General features: G+C 45.2%; 1 protein-coding gene across 1 annotated transcript in view; it reads left to right on the top strand.

Moving 5' to 3' along the window:
- LOC139264505 (probable acyl-CoA dehydrogenase 6) overlaps nucleotides 1-19308 on the top strand; it is a 167919-nt gene that overhangs the window by 126266 nt on the left and 22345 nt on the right. The window contains exons 4-6 of the mRNA XM_070881078.1: nucleotides 4721-4827; nucleotides 12003-12170; nucleotides 18180-18353. Coding sequence (XP_070737179.1) covers nucleotides 4721-4827; nucleotides 12003-12170; nucleotides 18180-18353 — 449 coding nt within the window. The remainder of the gene's footprint in view (nucleotides 1-4720; nucleotides 4828-12002; nucleotides 12171-18179; nucleotides 18354-19308) is intronic.

Raw genomic sequence — 19308 nt, 5'->3', positions numbered from 1 at the left:
ATGACGGTAGATAAACAGTGGCAATCATTTTAAATAAATATTCCAAAATTCTCAATGAGTATACATTCCATTGAGAAATAAAAACTCCATGGGAAAAGTGATCCATTTGTGGCTAACTAAAGAATTTAAGGTTAGTATTAAATTAGAAGATGCTTATACTGTTGCAAAGAATAGCAGTAAGCTTGAGGATTGTGAAAGGTCAAAATTCACGGGAACCCCCCAAGTGTTTGGGCTCATTTGAAAGGAAATTTAATTTGGGACTATCTACCGGAAAGTTTGAAATCCTAAAGGGCTTATGGAAGAAACTACGAACTTTAATCAAATTTTGGACTTTTACAAGACAAATTCAAGTCTGTGGGCGGGCCTAAGGAACTAAAGAAGCCCATTTGATTATTGGAACTGTCTGGGTGTTGGGTCTAAGGTAAAGTCTCTGGAGAAATGGATACTCGAAAACCCTTCTCCACAAGAGACATTAACATTACAACAATAACTTAGAGATGGCCAGCCATCACACTGAACCGAGAAAAGCCATCTTCAATATGAATAAAAACAAAAGGCCCACTACAGCCTGTATGCAAAAACCAAGCACAAAAGGACATTGCGATTACCAAGCTAATATTTCCATCAGGGAACAGATTTAGAAGAGCAACCCACCCAAGTCATATTAACTTTTAACGAGCCTGCCAAAATATTACAAAGAAATGTCAAGCCCGCCAAATTTAAACAAAGAATTCTGGACTGATTTGTCGTGAAGATTAGGACAACTCAAACTGTATAACTGGCCCCCTGTTTTAACAGGGTTTGCCATACTACGCCTAGTACCATACTACGCTTATGTCATCAAGAAGGGAGAGAAACCATCGCGACAGTTGTAAACTAACTTCTCCAGCCTCGAAGTCCTGAAGGAAGGAAGAACATAACCATCGCAGCAGCAACTGACCACAGTCAACATGGTACCACCAAAAGACCACCGCGATCGACCAAACTCGAAACAAAACAGGAAGAAACCGAAGAATCGAAAGTTTCCACTCTACAATCTAAGTCCTGACTACCAACAGGTGAAAACATTACCTAAAGAGACTTTGAACCTATTTCTAACGAAGGAAACCGGATACTTACCCCATAGATCCAAAACGTACATCAGCAACCTCAACCCAACTGAAGATTGCGCAGTAAGAAGCCTTCTCCAACGTTCGGGGTACGGCAAACAGAACCTACAGAATTCAACAAACCCCGAAATCGTGAACTACCGCTAACTGACCAGAAAGGATTGGTAAGCATCGTCCCTGCCTGCCCTGGAGACTAACCTAGCTAGGATTAGGTATTGGGTGGTAGGAGGTGTAATTTTTACTGTAACCCCCTTTGAATGTGTAATATATTCTTTATTAGAGTGATTATAAGTTTGACATTGTACTTTCTTGTATGTAATAAAATCAAAGTTCTTTTGCATCAAACCATTTGTCCTTTGCACTTTATCACCCACCCAACTAAACCCAGAGTCTAGAACCCATGGGAGTGGGAGCGATTTGAACTGCTCAAGTAGGTCAGAGGTGAACCTGACCCCCGGGACTTTTTAAATTGGGAGAGCTTTAGAAACCAGCAAAGGCTGACCAAAAAATTGATAAGTAGAATATGAGAGTAAATTGGCAAGAAATATAAAAACAGATTATAAGAGCTTCTACAAGTATGTAAAAAGGGAAGAGAGTAGCAAAAGTAAGCATTTGGCTTTCGGAGGCTGAATCAGGAGAAATTTTAATGGGGAACAAGGAAATGGCAGAGACTTTAAACAAATATTTTGTATCTGTCTTCACAGAAGAAGACACAAAAAGTATTCCAAAAATAGTGGGGAACCAAGGGACTTATGAGAACAAGGAATTTAGGGGCTTAAATTGCCGCATTTTATAGCCTCATTACTGCCTCCGCGGGGGCACTAACGGGGTGTAATTGCCTTTAAGCCCAGGGGAGGGCTAGCGCCTCCAGGGAAATTGCCCCAGAGGTTTGGGGGGGCAATTTCCTTGGAGGCGCTAGCCCTCCTCTGGGCGAAAAGGCAATTATGCCCCGCGAGTCGCGAAGCTGGAGAACATCCACCGCCGGGGAGCTCCTTACAGAGGAGGCCTTTAGTGCCCCAGGCTGCAATTTTTATTTATCGTCCGACTTTTGCGTTGGCCTGACACTGGTGGCCCTCGCTTCGACCAGTCCACCATCATGCAACCCGGCATCCATTTTGAGTCCGGTCAATCGCGTCCTTGGTGGGCATTGGCAGCCACCAAAAGGCCTGCAGAATGCGCACTGGCCCTCCCCTTTAATTGAAGGAATGAGGTGTTGTAGTGCATTAGTGCTATGCAGATGCTCCGCGTTGTGCTAGCTTCATCAGCGACTGCCCCAGGAGCAAACCTCCAAGGAAGCGGCGCAGCAGAGACAGCATACCGCTTCCTTTAAGAGGTGCACGGCCCAATTCCATGTCGGGGTCGGGACTTCCCGGCCGAGCGCAGGAAGTCCGGCCCCAGAAGGTTGCCGTCCCTAATCGGGGCAAAGGGCAATTTCCAGCTCTTAAAGTAATTAATATCAGTAGAGAAAAAGTACTTGAGAAACTAATGGGACTAAAAATCCCCTGGACCTGAAAGCCCACATCCTTGGGTTTTATGAGGTGAATGCAGAGATAGTGGATATATTGGTTTTGATCTTTCAAAATTCCCTAAATTCTAGAAAGGTCCCAGTGGAATGGAAGGTAGAAAATGTAATGCCGCTGTTCAAGAAAGCAGGGAGAGAGAAAACAGGAAACTACAGGCCAGTTAGCCTGATACCAGTCATCAGGAAAACGCTGGAATCTATTATTGAGGACGCGGTAACCAGGTACTTGTCAACATAGTTTTATGAAAGGTAAATCACATTTGACAAATTTATTGGTGTTTTGAGGATGTAACAGCAGGGTAGATAAAGGGGAACCAGTAGATATAGTATATTTTGATTTCCAAAAGGCATGCGATAAAGTGAAACATAAAAGGATATTGAGCAAGATAAGGGCACATGGGGTTGGGGGGAATGTATTAGCATTGCTGGAGGATTGGTTGACAGACAGAAAACAGAGAGTACGAATAAATGGGTCATTTTTAGATTGGCAGGCTATAACTAATGGAGTGCTGCAAGGATCAATGCTTGGGTCTCAGCTATTTACAATCTATATTAATGACTTCGATGAAGGGACGGAGTGCAATGTATTCACATTTGCTGACGATACAAAGCTATGTGGAAAAATAAGATGTGAGGAGGTCGCAAAGAGCCTGCAAAGGGATTATAGACAAGTTAAGTGAGTGGACAGTAAGGTGGCAGATGGAGTATAACGTGGGGAAATGTGAGGTTATTCACTTTGGTAGGAAGAATAGAAAAACAAAATACTTTTTAAATTGTGAGAATCTATTAAATGTTGGTGTTCAGATAGATTTAGGTGTCCTAGTACAAGAAATAGAGAGTTAGCACAGTGGTTTAATTATAATATTTGAACATCAGTTTTCAAGGTACAGTTGAGAATTATATTACCCCAGTGTTTCTTGGGTAGAAGTTTTTTCATAACACTCCGTGAACTGCCTTGGGATGTTTTATTACATAATGCCGCTAGATAAATGTAAGTTGTTGTTGTGACATCCTGTTCCACGTTCCTTCTACAGTTCATTCACGTTCACTCTCTCGGCGCTCTTGTTGAATCTTCTACACTGAAAGTGGTCCCAAACCCCCTGGTTGTAACCCAAAACAGGAACTTGCAGCAGAATGCTTGCAACAGACTTCATCCAATCACATTGCTTGAGCCCCTCTTATCTCTGTCTTCAGTCTCATCACAAGCTTCTATTGTTTCTGGGTTAATAGCCCATTCAGCAAACCTTGAAACTAACGGCCTTACTGACTGAAATCAAGTTTCAAAACATTGTCCTCTTTACTAATTTAATTAGAGGAAAGAATGAAACTGACCTATCAAAGCTGAGAATTAAAAGGCCAAATATTATAAACTAATTAAAGAGGTTGTACATTGGACAAGTAGTATACAGAATACTTATTATACTGAAAAAGCCAATTATCAATTGTAGCAGTTTACGGTGAATCCGCTGTTCCAGGTAAGGCTGCAATTTTGAATTATTTTGGACCGATTTCCTCAAATACCTTCTAAAGCCATAGTTTGTTACAACCCTATTCTTTGTTTACTTTACAGATACCATCTCTGTGTCTTCTCAATTTGTTGCAATCCTTTAAATATTGCTTTACACCTTGACCTTCGCCCTCTTTTGCCCTTCTGAAATTTTCTGGGACTCCATGGTTATGTTTTGCCTATCGATATTCAAATAAGCTAACCCCAGAATTTCAGGCAAGATCAGCATCTCTATCTGCAGCGAGAGCTGCAGGCTGCAGGTCCTGCCCTGCTACACTTCTGCTAGCAGAGCGGGAGGATAACATTTCAGAGCTGAACAATAAGCATGTCTGTGAAAGAGAGAGAGAGCAAGGTGCTCAACATTTTACTGAAGATTTATTCTTGCTAAATACCGTGAAAGTGTAAAGTTTATTCTTGACGACCAGTCGAAAGTGACTTTCTCATTTCTTGCAAAAAAACACACCAATTCTTCTTTGGTTAATTTACAGCAAGCTTCTACACCTTGTACAGTTAAATAAAAATGTTGAAAAAGATTAAGAAAATAGTAACAATATTCAAAATTTGATGTAATTTCTTTCCCAGATTTGGCTCAGATGAACTGAAACGTCAATTCCTCGTACCTACCATTGCTGGGGACATGGTAGCCTGTTTGGGAATCAGTGAAGTTGGAGCTGGATCTGATGTTGCAAGTACATAAGATATATTAGTAAACTAAATATGAAACAGGTCGGTAAAGATAATTCGATAAATTAATTTAAGGTATTGTAGAATAAGGGCAAAATATTATACTTTGAAATGTAAACGTACTGGTGAGTGGTATTTGAAACTCTACCAAACACATCAATTTCCAAATGTGTTATTTAATACCAGACTTAATAGTGTTATGTATGTAAACTGTACTAGTGTGTAAGCCTTGCCACCAGGAAGCACACCTGTGGGAGACCCAAGGGTCACCTGCACACCCCGGGTAAGCAGGTATAAAAGGCAGTCTACCATGCTGCTTCCTCACTCTGGAGTTACATTAAAGAGTCCAAGGTCATGACAGTTTGAGCTTACAGTATACAGTGTTGTGGAGTTATTCTGAACATAATAATCGGTGACGAGTAACAGATCACAAACTTTCACGCGGTTATGGCTGCCGTTGGTATTCTTGAGAGATTTGTTGAGGGTGATGATTGGGAAGCCTTCATTGAGCGTCTTTACCAGTACTTTGTGGCCAATGAGGTCATTCTTCGCAAACTGCTGTCTGCCGAATCCCTAGATCTGAGCAAGGCTATCACGATAGCCCAGTCTTTTATGTCCACGAACGATAACACTAAACAGATATTTTTGCAGCATCGAAGCTCACTGACAAGTACTGTGCATAAAATAACGCCTTCAGCAGGCAGAACTGTACATGGCAGGGCCTACACGCCTGCAGAGGCCAGACCTAGGATGACTCAGAGTCCGCTGTGGGGAGTGAACACAAATCCATTAACAGCATGTTGGCGCTGCGGGGTAATCATCGGACCCATCAATGTTGATTCAAGCTCTACGTGTGCAAGGGCTGTGGAACAATGGGGCACCTCCAGCAAATGTGCAAACGTGCTGCGACTCACCACGTGGCAGAGTCGGCAGAAGATGACCAATCCCGCGCGGATCACGCTGAACGAGTAAGATTGGCAACTCAACCCGAGGTTGAAGAGGAAGTATATGGGATACACACTTTCACCACCAAAGTCCTCCGATAATGTTGAAAGTCAAATTAAAGGGCATTCCAGTTTCCATGGAATTGGACACAGGGGCGAGTCAGTCAATTATGAGCCAGAAGCTTTTGAGAAACTGTGGGGCAATAAGGCACAAAGGCCAAAACTAAGCCCAATTCACACAAAGCTGCGCACTTACACCAAAGAGCTCATACCAGTCATTGGCAGTGCGGCAGTTAAAGTATTGTACGATGGTGTTGTGCATGATTTACCACTATGGATTGTATCAGGCGATGGCCCAACGCTGTTCAGCAGAAGCTGGCTAGGAACGATCCGATGGAACTGGGGCGACATCAAAGCTCTGTCTTCCGTGGATGACACCTTGTGCGCCCAAGTGCTAAACAAATTCCCGTTGTTATTTGAGCCAGGCATCGGCAACTTCACAGGCGCCAAAGTGCAGATCCATCTAGTCCCTGATGCACAGCCCGTTCATCACAAGGCCCGAGCGGTTCCATATATGATGTGAGAGAAAGTCAAGATCGAGCTGGACAGACTTCAACGAGAGGAAATCATCGCCAGTCGAGTTCAACGAGTGGGCCAGTCCAATTGCTCCGGTGTTGAAAAGTGATAGGACAGTCAGAATCTGCTGGGACTACAAGGTAACAATCAACCAAGTCTCGTTACAGGACCAGTACCCACTATCCAAAGCAGATGACCTGTTCGCAATGCTAGCAGGGGTGAAGTCATTCACCAAGCTAAATCTAATCTCTGCTTACATGACACAGGAGCTGGCTGAACCTTTGAAAAAATTTACGTGCATCAACACGCACAAAGGACTGTTCATATACTACAAGTGCCCTTTTGGGATTCGCTCGGCAGTGGCCATCTTCCAGAGGAACATGGAGAGTCTGCTGAAATTGGTTCCGCACACCGTGGTGTTTCAAGACGACATCTGATCACTGGCCGCAATACCACTAAACACTTGCACAACCTGGAAGAGGTTCTAAAGCGACTGGACAGAGTGGGACTCAGGCTGAAACGATCCAAGTGTGTTTTCCTGGCGCCAGAGGTCGAATTTCTGGGGAGAAAGATTGTAGCGGACGGCAACATACCCACGGACTCCAAGATGGAGGCCATCAAGAATGCACCCAGACCACAGAATATGACGGAGCTGCGTTCGTTCCTGGGACTCTTCAACTATTTTGGTAACTTTCTGCCAGGGTTGAGCACTTTGCTGAACCCTTGTATTTATTGCTATGCAAGGGTGATGACTGGGTTTAGGGTAAATCTCAAGAGACAACCTTTAATAAGGCCAGAAACCTGCTATGTTCTAACAAGTTACTTGTATTGTATGATCTGTGTAAACGTTTAGTACTAGCTTGTGATGCATCTTCGTACGGGGTTGGTTGTGTGTTACAGCAAGCCAATATATCAGGCAAACTGCAACCAGTTGCATATGCATCCAGAAGTTTATTTAAGGCTGAAAGAGCCGACAGTATGGTTGAGAAAGAAGCATTAGCATGTGTATATGAGGTTAAGAAAATGCACCACATCTATTTGGACTCCGGTTCGAGCTCGAAACCGACCACAAACCGCTCATTTCACTGTTCTCAGAAAGCAAAGGTATTAACATCAATGCTTCGTCCCGCATCCAAAGATAAGCATTAACATTATCTGCATATGATTATGTAATCATACCAAGCACTGAGAACTTTGCTGATACCCTCAGTCGGCTACCATTGCCCACCACCGGGGTGGAAATGGCGCAACCCACAGATTTGCTTCTTGTAATGGATGTTTTTGAGAGCGAGAGTCACCCATCACGCTCGCCAGATCAGGACCTGGACTAGCCAGGACCCTGTGCTATCATTAGTAAAAAGCTGCTTCCTTAATGGGAGCTTGTTGGCTGTTCTCGGGGAAATGCAAGACGAAATTAAGCCGTTTTACCGATGCAAGGATGAAATGTCTATCCATTCGGATTGTCTCCTATGGGGGAATCGCGTGCTTTTGCCAAAAAAAGGCAGGGAAACGTTTATACGTGACCTCTGCAGTACCCACCCAGGCATAGTCATGATGAAGGCTATCACCAGGTCGCACGTTTGGTGGTCTGGCATTGACTCGGAATTGGAGTCTTGCGTATACCAATGTAACACTTGTTCACAGTTGAGCAATGCACCAAGGGAGGCCCCACTGAGTCTGTGGTCATGGCCCTCCAAACCGTGGTCCAGGCTCCATGTAGATTTCGCTGGCCTCTTTCGAGGAAAGATGTTCCTTGTAGCAGTGGACGCTTACTCTAAATGGATTGAATGTATAATAATGTCATCATGTACGTCCACTGCCACCATTGAAAGCCTCCAGGCCATGTTCGCCACCCATGGTTTGCCCGACGTCCTTGTTAGTGTCAATGGACCATGTTTCACCAGCTCGGAATTCAACGAGTTCATGACCTGCAATGGCATCAAGCATATCAGGTCTGCCCCGTTTAAGTCCGCATCCAGTGGTCAAGCGGAACGGGCAGTCCAAACTATCAAGCAGAGCTTGAAGCGCGTGACGAACGGTTCCCTGCAGACCCGTTTATCTCGGGTTCTGCTCAGCTACTGGATGCAACCCCATTTGCTCACTGTTGTTCCTCCTGCAGAATTGTTAATGAAGAGAGCACTCAAAACCAGGCTCTCCTTAGTCCGCCCGGATCTCAATGATCACGTAGAAACCCGGCGTCACCGGCATAACGTGTACCATAATCGCGCGTCTGTATCGTGTGACATTGAGATTAATGACCCTGTGTTTGTTCTTAATTACGATCATGGTCCCAAATGGGTTGCTGACACTGTTTTAGCCAAGGAGGAGAATAGAGTGTTTGTTGTCAAACTTGAATGGACCAACGTGCAGAAAACATTTGCATCAGACCAAACTGCGATTCACTGACAACCAAGAACAGTTTGAAGAGGACATTACCATCATTGATCCACCAACATGCACCCAATCAGCAACTTACCTCGCTGTCAACCACGAAGATGAACCCACCATGCCGACTGTCCGATCAGACCAGCCGTGCTGCGGTGCAGCAATGATCTGACCAACTCACCCATGCCATGACTTCAACTCAGGCGATCAATCAACCCGGGAACGTCAAGCCTCGGATTGCCTCAACTTATAAATAACTTGTATCAAAGACTTTGGGGGGGGGGGGGGGGGGGGAAGTGATGTTATGTATGTAAACTGTACTAGTGTGTAAGACTTGCCACCACGGGGCGCACCTGTTGGAGACCCACGGGTCACCTGCACACCCCGGGCAAGCAGGTATAGAAGGCAGTCTACCATGCTGTTTCCTCACTCTGGAGTTATTTTAAAGAGACCAAGGTCAACAGTTTGAGCTTACAGTATACAGTCTTGTGGAGTTATTCTGAACATAATAAATAGCATGTATGGAATTAGACCGTACAGTACCACAAACACTCTTACTTGTCTGGATAGTATTGAGTTCCCACAACCAGTGATTGGTTTATTTGTCAATGGCAAGATCTTACTCATTTTGCTGCAGTTTTCCCAATAGTGAATGCACTGGTTGAGTGGCCATGTCAGTTTTTTTAGAATCTGGGTTTTCTATTGGCTGCAAAATAGGGCTTCAAGTAGGTTTTCAGGCAGTTGCCCACCTCCAAAACGGAAGGTGAGATCAGAAGAGAGTAAAATATGAATATAGTGAAATATTTTAAACTTAAGTAAGAAAAAAGCGGTAGAATAGAGGATAGGTAGAAAAAAATTAAATTTAAGTTAAAATAAAAATGGTCAGAAAGAGAATAAGAGGAAAATAAATAGGTTTTGAGGACCCAGTGGCCACAAACTGCAGATAGCAGCTCAGATCATCTGGAACTTAAACGTGAGTATCACCTACATATTGCAGCCAATTTTAGGGCATTGAAACTCTTTCATTCCAGATGTAATGAATGTTAAACCGCTGAACAAATTGATCATCCAGGCACTGTTCAGCTCTGGAGATTTTTCAGCAGTTCAGAGACACGAGATTCCCAAAGCAAGCGCTCTACTCGGAACTCCTTCACGGCAAATGAGCCAAATGTGGGCAGAGGAAACGTTACAGGGACACCCTCAAAGCATCCCTGAAAAAGTGCAACATCTCCACTGACACCTGGAGTGGAGGAAGTGCATCCGGGAGGGCGTTGAGCACCTCGAGTCTCATCGCCGAGAGCATGCAGCGGAAAGAGCATATGTGGCAAACCTGTCCGACCCACCCTTTCCCTCAGCGACTATCTGTCCCACCTGTGACAGGGACTGTGGTTCTCGTATTGGACTGTTCAGCCACCTAATGACTCATTTTAAGAGTGGAAGCAAGTGTTCCTCGATTCTGAGGGACTGCCTATGATGATGATGATTTTTCTAATTTGATATGTAAAAATAGTATAAGTATGGGCTTTCAATTCACTGAGGAAAAACATTTGAAAACTATTTTACAACAAAGTGAAAATGCCGTGTACAAAAACTTAGCCCATCACCAAAATGAATGGTGGGAACTAGGGAAACAAGGTAGATGGATATTTGAACAGCACCGGCATAAGGCCGAAGAAATTTTAATCCTCCATGTTGGAGGCCCAGAATCAGTACCTAGCCGTTGGGCAAGAGTGAGAGTTTGCAAGACAGGAGGCCACCACCAGGACCCAAGGAAACTGTCCTTGGCATTGAAGTCATCATCATAGACAGTCCCTCGGAGTCGAGGATGACTTACTTCCACAACTAAAAATGAGCAATGAGTTCTCAGGTGACTGAAGAGTCCAATGCGGGACCTACAGTCTCTGTCACAGGTGAGGTAGATGGTGGTTAGAGGAGCAGGTGGGTGGGGTGCTTGGGTTGCCGCGCACTCCTTCCACTGTCCAAGCTTGGCTTCAGCTTGCTCTTGGCGAAGAGACTCAATGTGTTCAGCGCCTTCCCGGATGCTTTGCATCCAATTTCGGCAGTCATGGGCCAGAGATTTCCAGGTGTCGGTGAGGATGTTACATTTTTTCAAGGAGGGTTTGAGGGTGTCCTTGAAGCGTTTCCTCTGCCCACCTGGGGCTCGCTTGCCATGTCGTAACTCCGAGTAGAGCGCTTGTTTTGGGAGTCTCGTGTCAGGCATGCAGACAATATGGCCCGTTCAGTGGAGCTGATCGAAGTAAGTGAACAGTGAGGGTCCAGAGTGGATCACGGTTGGATAGTGGGAAACCAAGGGTCGGGCCTGCGGGGTTCAAGGTTTCCTTGTGGGGCCCGGAGGAGCACTTCTGTTCTTTGTGATCCCTCAGAGAAACCATAAAAGGTCTGGCACTGTGAGCGTCTTCCACAGCCTGAGGTTAAAATGGCATCTGGATCTTAATTGTTTCATGGGACCCTGACTTTTACATATGTATGAAGCCCCAACTTGACCTTTACCAAAACCAAAATTAACGCTGTTAAAATGGCGGCGAGCATGAGCGCCTCGGGAATGCAGTAGAAAGCACCTGACCGCCATTGTGAGCACCCACCCGCCCCATTCCTGCCGGGCTGGCAGGGTTAAAATCAGCGCTTCAACTTTTTCAAAACGTAAAGTTAAGAAAGATCAATAATTAGAAAGGAACTAAAATTAGAGTTTAAAACTAGGGTAGATTGAGAATGGGAACGAAAAAAGATTAGGGGATAAAACGGGCTAATCGGGTAAATGGAATTGTTTATTTTTGATTGGAGCTGTGTTTGAAACATATTTTGGTTTGATAAGATTAATATAACAGCAGTAAAGTTGCTCTTGATATCACTAGATTTATTACTGTAATATTAGTTCTATTTACAGTTTCACATTACATCAGGTGAAAATAAACATTACCTGTTGGATCAGCGAGTCAGGAAATTCTTGGACTGTCAGTAGCTAAGATTTATATAAGAAAATGTTTCGGTCAGAACAAAGATTGCCCCAAAAATGCACTGAAACACAAACTATCTGTGGCTATATATAAATCACTACATTATTCCTGATAAGCAGATGTTGCTGCCAATTTTCCTGTCCGATTTAATGTACATTTTTTATTTTAATTAGGTGGGTCATGGAGATGGATAAAAGGTTAAAACAAAAAGGAACATTTTGAATTCATAAAAAGTTTGGGATCAATATGTTTAGTACGTCTTCTCATATGTTTTATGTCATTAAATTGTCATCTTTACAGACATCAAGACCAAAGCTGTCAAGAATGGAGATGACTATATAATAAATGGAGGAAAAATGTGGATAACGAATGGTTGTCAAGCTGACTGGATGTGTCTTTTAGCAAACACTGATGATGGGCCTGCTCACAAAAACAAGTCTCTCATATGTCTGCCCATGAAATTGCCAGGTAAGAATTAGAGTGAACATAAAATTATGGGCCCAAGATTCGGGCCGCGCCTAGAACGGCGCTGCCCCGACCTGGACGCCCGTTTGACGCGCCACAAAGTCCACCTAAAAAAAACTTACCTATTCTCCGGCTCCCTGCAGGTCCTCTGGAGCTGGGCGCGGCGCAGCACGAGCTGTGGGGGGCGGAGCTGGGTCCCTGCACTGAAAACATTGCCGGGACCTCTGCACATGCGCGCTACAGTGGGTGCGCATGTGCAGTAGCTCCAGGTGCCCAAAACTGTGTGGGAGGGGCCCGAAGCACGCAGCCCCTAGCCCTGGCCGAATGGCCTCACTGGGGCTGCATGGATAAGGCTGCCTCCCACGCCCAGCTCCTGCTTCCTCCCGACTCGACTCCCGCGCTCCCCCCCCCACCCGACCTGACCTCCCTCTCCCTTCCTCCCCCCAGAACCGACCCGACCCGACCTCCCTCCCACCACCCCCCCACCCGGACCCGACCCAACCTGACCTCCCTCCCCCCGCCCCCAACATGAACCAACCCGACCTCCCTCCTCCCCCTCCACCCCCGACCCGACCTCCCTCCGCCCCCCCCGACATGACCCGCGCTCCCCCCGACCCGACCCGCGCTCCCGACCCGACCCAACGCCACCGACCTGTAAATCTGGTGCTGGGGACGGGCCCTGCCCGAAGTCTTGGGCCCGGCCCGTTCAGCCTCCCTCCCCCTTCTCCTTCCCCGCCCCTTCTCCTTCCCTTCCCCTCCCTTCTCCTTTCCTCCCCCCCTCCTTCCCCCCTTCTCCTTCCCCCCTTCTCCTTCCCCCCCTTCTCCCCTTCCCTCCCCCTTCTCTCCCCCTCTCCTCCCCCTCCTCTCCTCCCCTCCCTCCCTCCCCTCCCCCTGCCCCCCTCCCCCTCCTCTTCCACTCGCTATCAGAAACACAGACACTGACAGACAGAGAGTGAGAGACACACACACAGACAGACAGAGAGGTAGAGACACTGACAGAGACACACTGGGGGGGGGGGGGGGGGCAATCCCAGTACGCTGTTGGAGGGCTCCCGGTGCTGCAGTCGGTAAGTAGAAAATGTTTTATTTATTGATTTAAAAAAAAATGTTCTTATTAATTTTTTTTGATTGATTTATTGGTTGATTTATTGATGTTTTTATCATTTATTATTGATGATGGCTCTTTAGTTGTAAAACTGAAGTGTTTAATGTTTGTAAACTTCCCCCCCTCCCCGATTCCCTACGCCTGATTTGTAACCTACGCCTGATTTTCTAAGTGTAGACAAGGTTTTTCTGAGCGTACAAAAATCTACACTTACTCCATTCTAAGTTAATTTGGAGTAAGTTTTCACTGCCTAAACTTTCAAAACGGGCGTAAGTGGCCGGACACGCCCCCTTTTGAAAAAAAAAATCTGTTCCAAACTGAAACTGTTCTAACTGACTAGAACTGGAGCAAACTAAATGCCGAGAATTGCAATTTCTAAGATACTCCATTCTTAACCAGTTGCTCCAAAAAAATAGGAGCAACTCAGGCCGAAACTTGGCCCCATAGGCTGGCATGAGAGGTTTGTGGAAGGTCCCACTGTCCTATCTGCTGCTAACAAATAAATAGACATCCGAGGAAATCTGTGAAGCATTAAACTCCCATACATTAAATGTGAATTCAGCCTCTATGATTGAGACTTGACTCCCCTTAAATTGGATTTTGGTAGATTTCAACCATCTACTAAAAATACAGTATGCGAGGTGTGTTTAATTGAAAATGTATTTATAGGTACATGAAGTACCTATTATTCCTGTAAGTGACTATAAATAGAGCTGGAGTGCCGGGCCTTGGAACATCATGGGCGAAAGTGTGGCGAATGAGGGTACGGGGCCCAGAAGAGCCGAGGGCCCAGAGGCAGTACGGGCCCGCCCACACTGGGCATTAGGTCCGTGCAGCAGAGCAGGTTTCCAGTCGTCCTGGTTCAACCCTTGCCACTGGATAAAGGCCTAGCTCTGTCGAGCCCGTGTGGTGGCTGATGTGCAACAGTCACCACACATTAAAAAAATCCATGCACAGGCATCTTCCACCCCCTCAATTGGAGTTCAGGACTGGAACATCGGGTCCTCCATTGAAACATCTGTGAACTCTTGTGGAAGCAAGTCATCCTCGTTCGAGGGACCGCCTATGATGATGATGATGATGATGATGAATAGGTGCTAATCGTAAAAATTGCCACCCGATGTGATATACAATAGCTGCGATTTTATTTTGAAAATAAATTATTTTGAGATTGCACAATGTGGCCATAAATCACTCAAATTGCTAGGAGAGATTATTTTTTATTTTGCCAATTTTTCCTCAGCAACTGAAATTTCTTATGTTCAAAATAAATAATTCCAAAAATGAAATATTTCACAATGTCATTAAATGTATCCACTGAATTGTCTTTGAATGCCTACGTTAAAGTTTTTACTTGAATGCTTCAGCCTCTCCCAAAGCCTGGACTAGTACCTTCTGAGGGGAAAATTGTGGTCGGAGGCTTCCTGTGGGCCAACTCCTCTGACCGAGAAAATGTTTACAAAAATACCTGGTGATCTTGGAGGAACTTAGGATTGCGCTCCAAAGCCTAGTTTCATAGTGCAGCATACAGGAACATGTCTTCCAGGATCGTATGCATTTCGTAGGATCACCTGGACCACCAGTCACTATGTAATGTTCTCATTCATAGTAATGGGAGCTCCAAGCTACGATTACTATCAATGAGAATGCCCCTAAAATCAAATAAAACGAAATATAAATAAACACTCCACTTTTTAAAAATTAATAGAAATTGCATTAAATTGCAAGAGTTGGGCAAATAGCCCAAATCTCCGCCTGCGAATGTCCTTCTCCAGGGAATGTGTGCGATCTGTCAAAAGAAATGTTGACAGATCGCAAAAGCTAGTTCTTGGCGTATGGAGAGGCTGCAATTTCCGGGCCAGTATTGTTGTCCAAAGGTGTAACCCTGTGATCTGAATTTTGTTTGTGCAGTCTGAGCACGTACCTAATTTCCTAGTATACATCAGTACTACTCAGTCAACTGCATTGATGGGACACAGTTTCTGGCTTTCAATTTTTGAAGCTTTTGTGTTTATATAAACTGCAGAAGGTGTGTTAAGGCGAAGGAAAGAGAGAGACTGGGGCAGAGTGGGGGGAAAGAGCAAGAGGGGAAGTAGGAAGAGAGACCTTTTTTCAAGTTAGTTCAATTTTTTTTTTAAAGTTGCATTTTGAAGCCAACCATTTATCCATCTGTGTTTTGTTGACAATTGGGAAATATGATTGTTAATTCCTTACAGCAATGAGAATGAAGAAAGACCGGCAGTTTCTTTCTTCATTCTCATTTGATTTATTAAAAATCAAGTAAGTTGAGCAAACAAAGCTTTTTTGAAGGAAACAGATAGGAAATAATGGGAATAAGTGAGTTGAGGAGGAAAACAGGGTGATGATGAGGGAAGGGCTATGGCCTTCTGCCACCCACCCTGGGGGAGAGTGCATGAGGTAGGGATGGAGTGGATGAAAGGTTAGGGTGAAATGAGTGACAGTAGAGCAAGGAGGAGAGGATATAAGGCTTAATCAAGTCGTTCAAAGGGGAATGGGTAGTAATAGTGATGGGAATGAGGTGGTTGTAGGAAGGCAAGGAGATAGTGGAAAGATAAAGAGATAGGGATGCAAATGGAATAAAAGGCAGGAGGAGGCCTGAGCGATTGGGGAGAAGAAGGAAACCAAGCCTCTGAGGGAACATTTTCCCCTGCAGCCATTGATGGCTCTTTCCCTGTCACACTACTCACTACTTGTGAGTGGCCACAGAATTGAATGAGCTCCTTGTTGTTCAAATAGTTCTTTTATGTCCAACTGAGCAGAGATTGGAGGCCTCCTATCATTCAAAAGACAGCAACACCAACAATGTAGCACTCCCTCAGCACTGCACTGAAATGTCAGCCAAGGAGGGGGCTGGATAGAGTCGCTAGGAAGGATCTGTTTCCCTTGGCAGGAGGGTCAACAACCAGGGGACACAGATTTAAAGTAATGGGGGGAGGGTTAAAGGAGATATGAGGGGAAATTTCTTCACCCAGAGGGTAGGAGCAGGAGTAGACCATTTGGCCCCTTGAGTCTGCTCCACCATTTAATAAGATCATGGCTAATCTGATCATGGAATGGTGGTTAGTGGTGTGCCACAGGGATCGGTGCTGGGACCACAACTGTTTACAATATGCATCGATGACCTGGAAGAGGGGACAGAGTGTAGTGTAACAAAATTTGCAGATGACACAAAGATTAGTGGGAAAGCGGGTTGTGTAGAGGACACAGAGAGACTGCAAAGAGATTTAGATAGGTTAAGCGAATGGGCTAAGGTTTGGCAGATGGAATACAGTGTCGGAAAATGTGAGGTCATCCACCTTGGAAAAAAAAACAGTAAAAGGGAATATTATTTGAAGGGGGAGAAATTACAATATGCTGCGGTGCAGAGGGACCTGGGGGTCCTTGTGCATGAATCCCAAAAAGTTAGCTTGTAGGTGCAGCAGGTAATCAGGAAGGCGAATGGAATGTTGGCCTTCATTGCGAGAGGGATGGAGTACAAAAGCAGGGAGGTCCTGCTGCAACTGTACAGGGTATTGGTGAGGCCGCACCTGGAGTACTGCATGCAGTTTTGGTCACCTTACTAAAGGAAGAATATACTAGCTTTGGAGGGGGTACTGAGATGATTCACTAGGCTGATTCCGGAGATGAGGGGGTTACCTTATCATGATAGACTGATTAGACTGGGTCTTTACTCGTTGGAGTTCAGAAGGATGAGGGGTGATCTTACAGAAACATTTAAAATAATGAAAGGGATAGACAAGATAGAGGCAGAGAGGTTGTTTCCACTGGTCGGGGAGACTAGAACTAGGGGGGCACAGCCTCAAAATACGGGGAAGCCAATTTAAAACCGAGTTGTGAAGGAATTTCTTCTCTCAGAGGGTTGTGAATCTGTGGAATTCTCTGCCCAAGGAAGCAGTTGAGGCTAGCTCATTGAATGTATTCAAATCACAGATACATTTTTAACCAATAAGGGAATTAAGGATTACGGGGAGCGGGCGGGTAAGTGGAGCTGAGTCCACGGCCAGATCAGCCATGATCTTGTTGAATGGCGGAGCAGGCTCGAGGGGCTAGATGGCCTACTCCTGTTCCTAATTCTTATGTTCTTATGTATTAGCTCCACTTCCCTGCGTGCTCCCCATAACCCTTTATTCCCTTATCGCTCAAAAATCTGTCTATCTCCACCTTAAATATATTCAATGACCCAGCCTCCACAGCTCTCTGGGGCAGGGAATTCCATAGATTTACAACCCTCTGAGAGAAGAAATTCCTCCTCATCTCAGTTTTGAATGGGCGACCCCTTATTCTGAAACTATGCCCCCGAGTTCTAGATTCCCCTGAGTGGAAATATCCTCTCTGCATCTACCCTGTCGAGCCCTCTCATTATCTTATGTTTCAATAAGATCACATCTCATTCTCCTGAACTCCAGTGAGTATAGGCCCAATCTACACAACCTATCTTCATAAGTCAACCCCCTCATCTCCAGAATCAACCTAGTGAACCTGTATTGGGGGTAGTGGGGGTCTGGAATTCGCTGCCTGAAAGGGTGGTAGAGACAGAAACCCTCAGCAAATTTATAAAATACTTGGATGTGCACTTGAAGTGCCATAACCTACAAGGCTACGGACCAAGAGCTGGAAAATGGGATTAGGCTGGATAGCTCTTGGTCAGCCGGCGCAGACACGATGGGCCGAAATGGCCTCTTTCCGTGCTGTAAATTTCTATGTCATGTGCTCAAGTTTGTAGAGGGCCTTAGAACCCACAACCTTTTTGTTATCGACTAATGGTGAACTAGCCTCCAGTACATTATTTCTATTGTGTGTCTTTATAAAGAAAATATTTCTGTTGAGAACAGGAAATTTAATTAAAATTGTCGTAAATTAGCTAATCATATAAATTACATTTTCAGGAATCCAAGTGGCCAAAAAGATTGATAAGTTGGGCATGAGGTCATCAGATACAGCACAGATCTTTTTTGAAGACGTCCGGGTTCCAAGAAAATATCTCATTGGGGATGAAGGAATGGGTTTCACTTACCAGATGTTGCAATTCCAGGAAGAGCGCATGTGGGGAGTTGCAGCAGGTAAGTAATTTCTACTGAACGTGAGACAAGTTGGTTGGAAAACAAAACACTGTTTAACCTACTACTATAGGACTCAGAAAAAAAAAACAGGTGCTCAGTATATAACATTTAAAAAGCCTGTTTCAAAACAATGAAAGAACAATTATCATCATCATAGGCAGTCCTTCGGAATCGAGGGAGACTTGCTTCCACTCCTGAAGTGAGTTCTTTGGTGGCTGTACAGTCCAATACGAGAGCCACGGACTTTGTCACAGGTGGGACAGATAGTCGTTGAGAGAAGGTATGGGTGGGACTGGTTTGCCGCACGCTCTTTCTGCTGCCTGTGCTTGATTTCTGCACGCTCTCGGCGTTGAGACTCGAGGTGCTCAGCGTCCTCCCGGATGCACTTCCTGCACTTAGGGCGGTCTTTTGCCAGGGACTCCCAGGTGTCAGTGAGGATGTCGCACTTTATCAGGGAGGCTTTGAGGGTGTCCTTATAACATTTCCGCTGCTCACCTTTGGCTCGTTCGCCGTGAAGGAGCTCCAAGTAGAGCACTTGTTTTGGGAGTCTCGTATCTGGCATGCGAACTATGTGGCCTGCCCAGCGAAGCTGATGGAGTGTGGTCAGTGTTTCAATGCTAGGGATGTTAGCCTGGACGAGGACACTGATGTTGGTACGTCTCTCCTCCCAAGGGATTTGTAGGATCTTGCAGAGACATCGTTGGTGATATTTTTCCAGCGACTAAAGGTGTCTCCTGTACATTGTCCATGTCTCTGAGCCATACAGGAGGGCGGGTATTATTACAGCCCTGTCGACCATGAGCTTGGAGGCAGTTTTGAGGGCCTGGTCTTCAAACACTCTTTTCCTCAGGCAGCTTAGGCTGCACTGGTGCACTGGAGGCGGTGTTTCAAAACAATGAAAGAACAATTATAGCAAATTGATGTAGGGATGCTGCAATTGAGGAAAAGTGGAACA

Source organism: Pristiophorus japonicus, chromosome 5, assembly GCF_044704955.1.
Source record: "Pristiophorus japonicus isolate sPriJap1 chromosome 5, sPriJap1.hap1, whole genome shotgun sequence".
Taxonomy (NCBI): Eukaryota; Metazoa; Chordata; class Chondrichthyes; family Pristiophoridae; genus Pristiophorus; species Pristiophorus japonicus.
The sequence above is the reverse complement of the archived record's forward strand: the minus strand, read 5'-3'. Positions and strand labels throughout refer to the sequence as shown.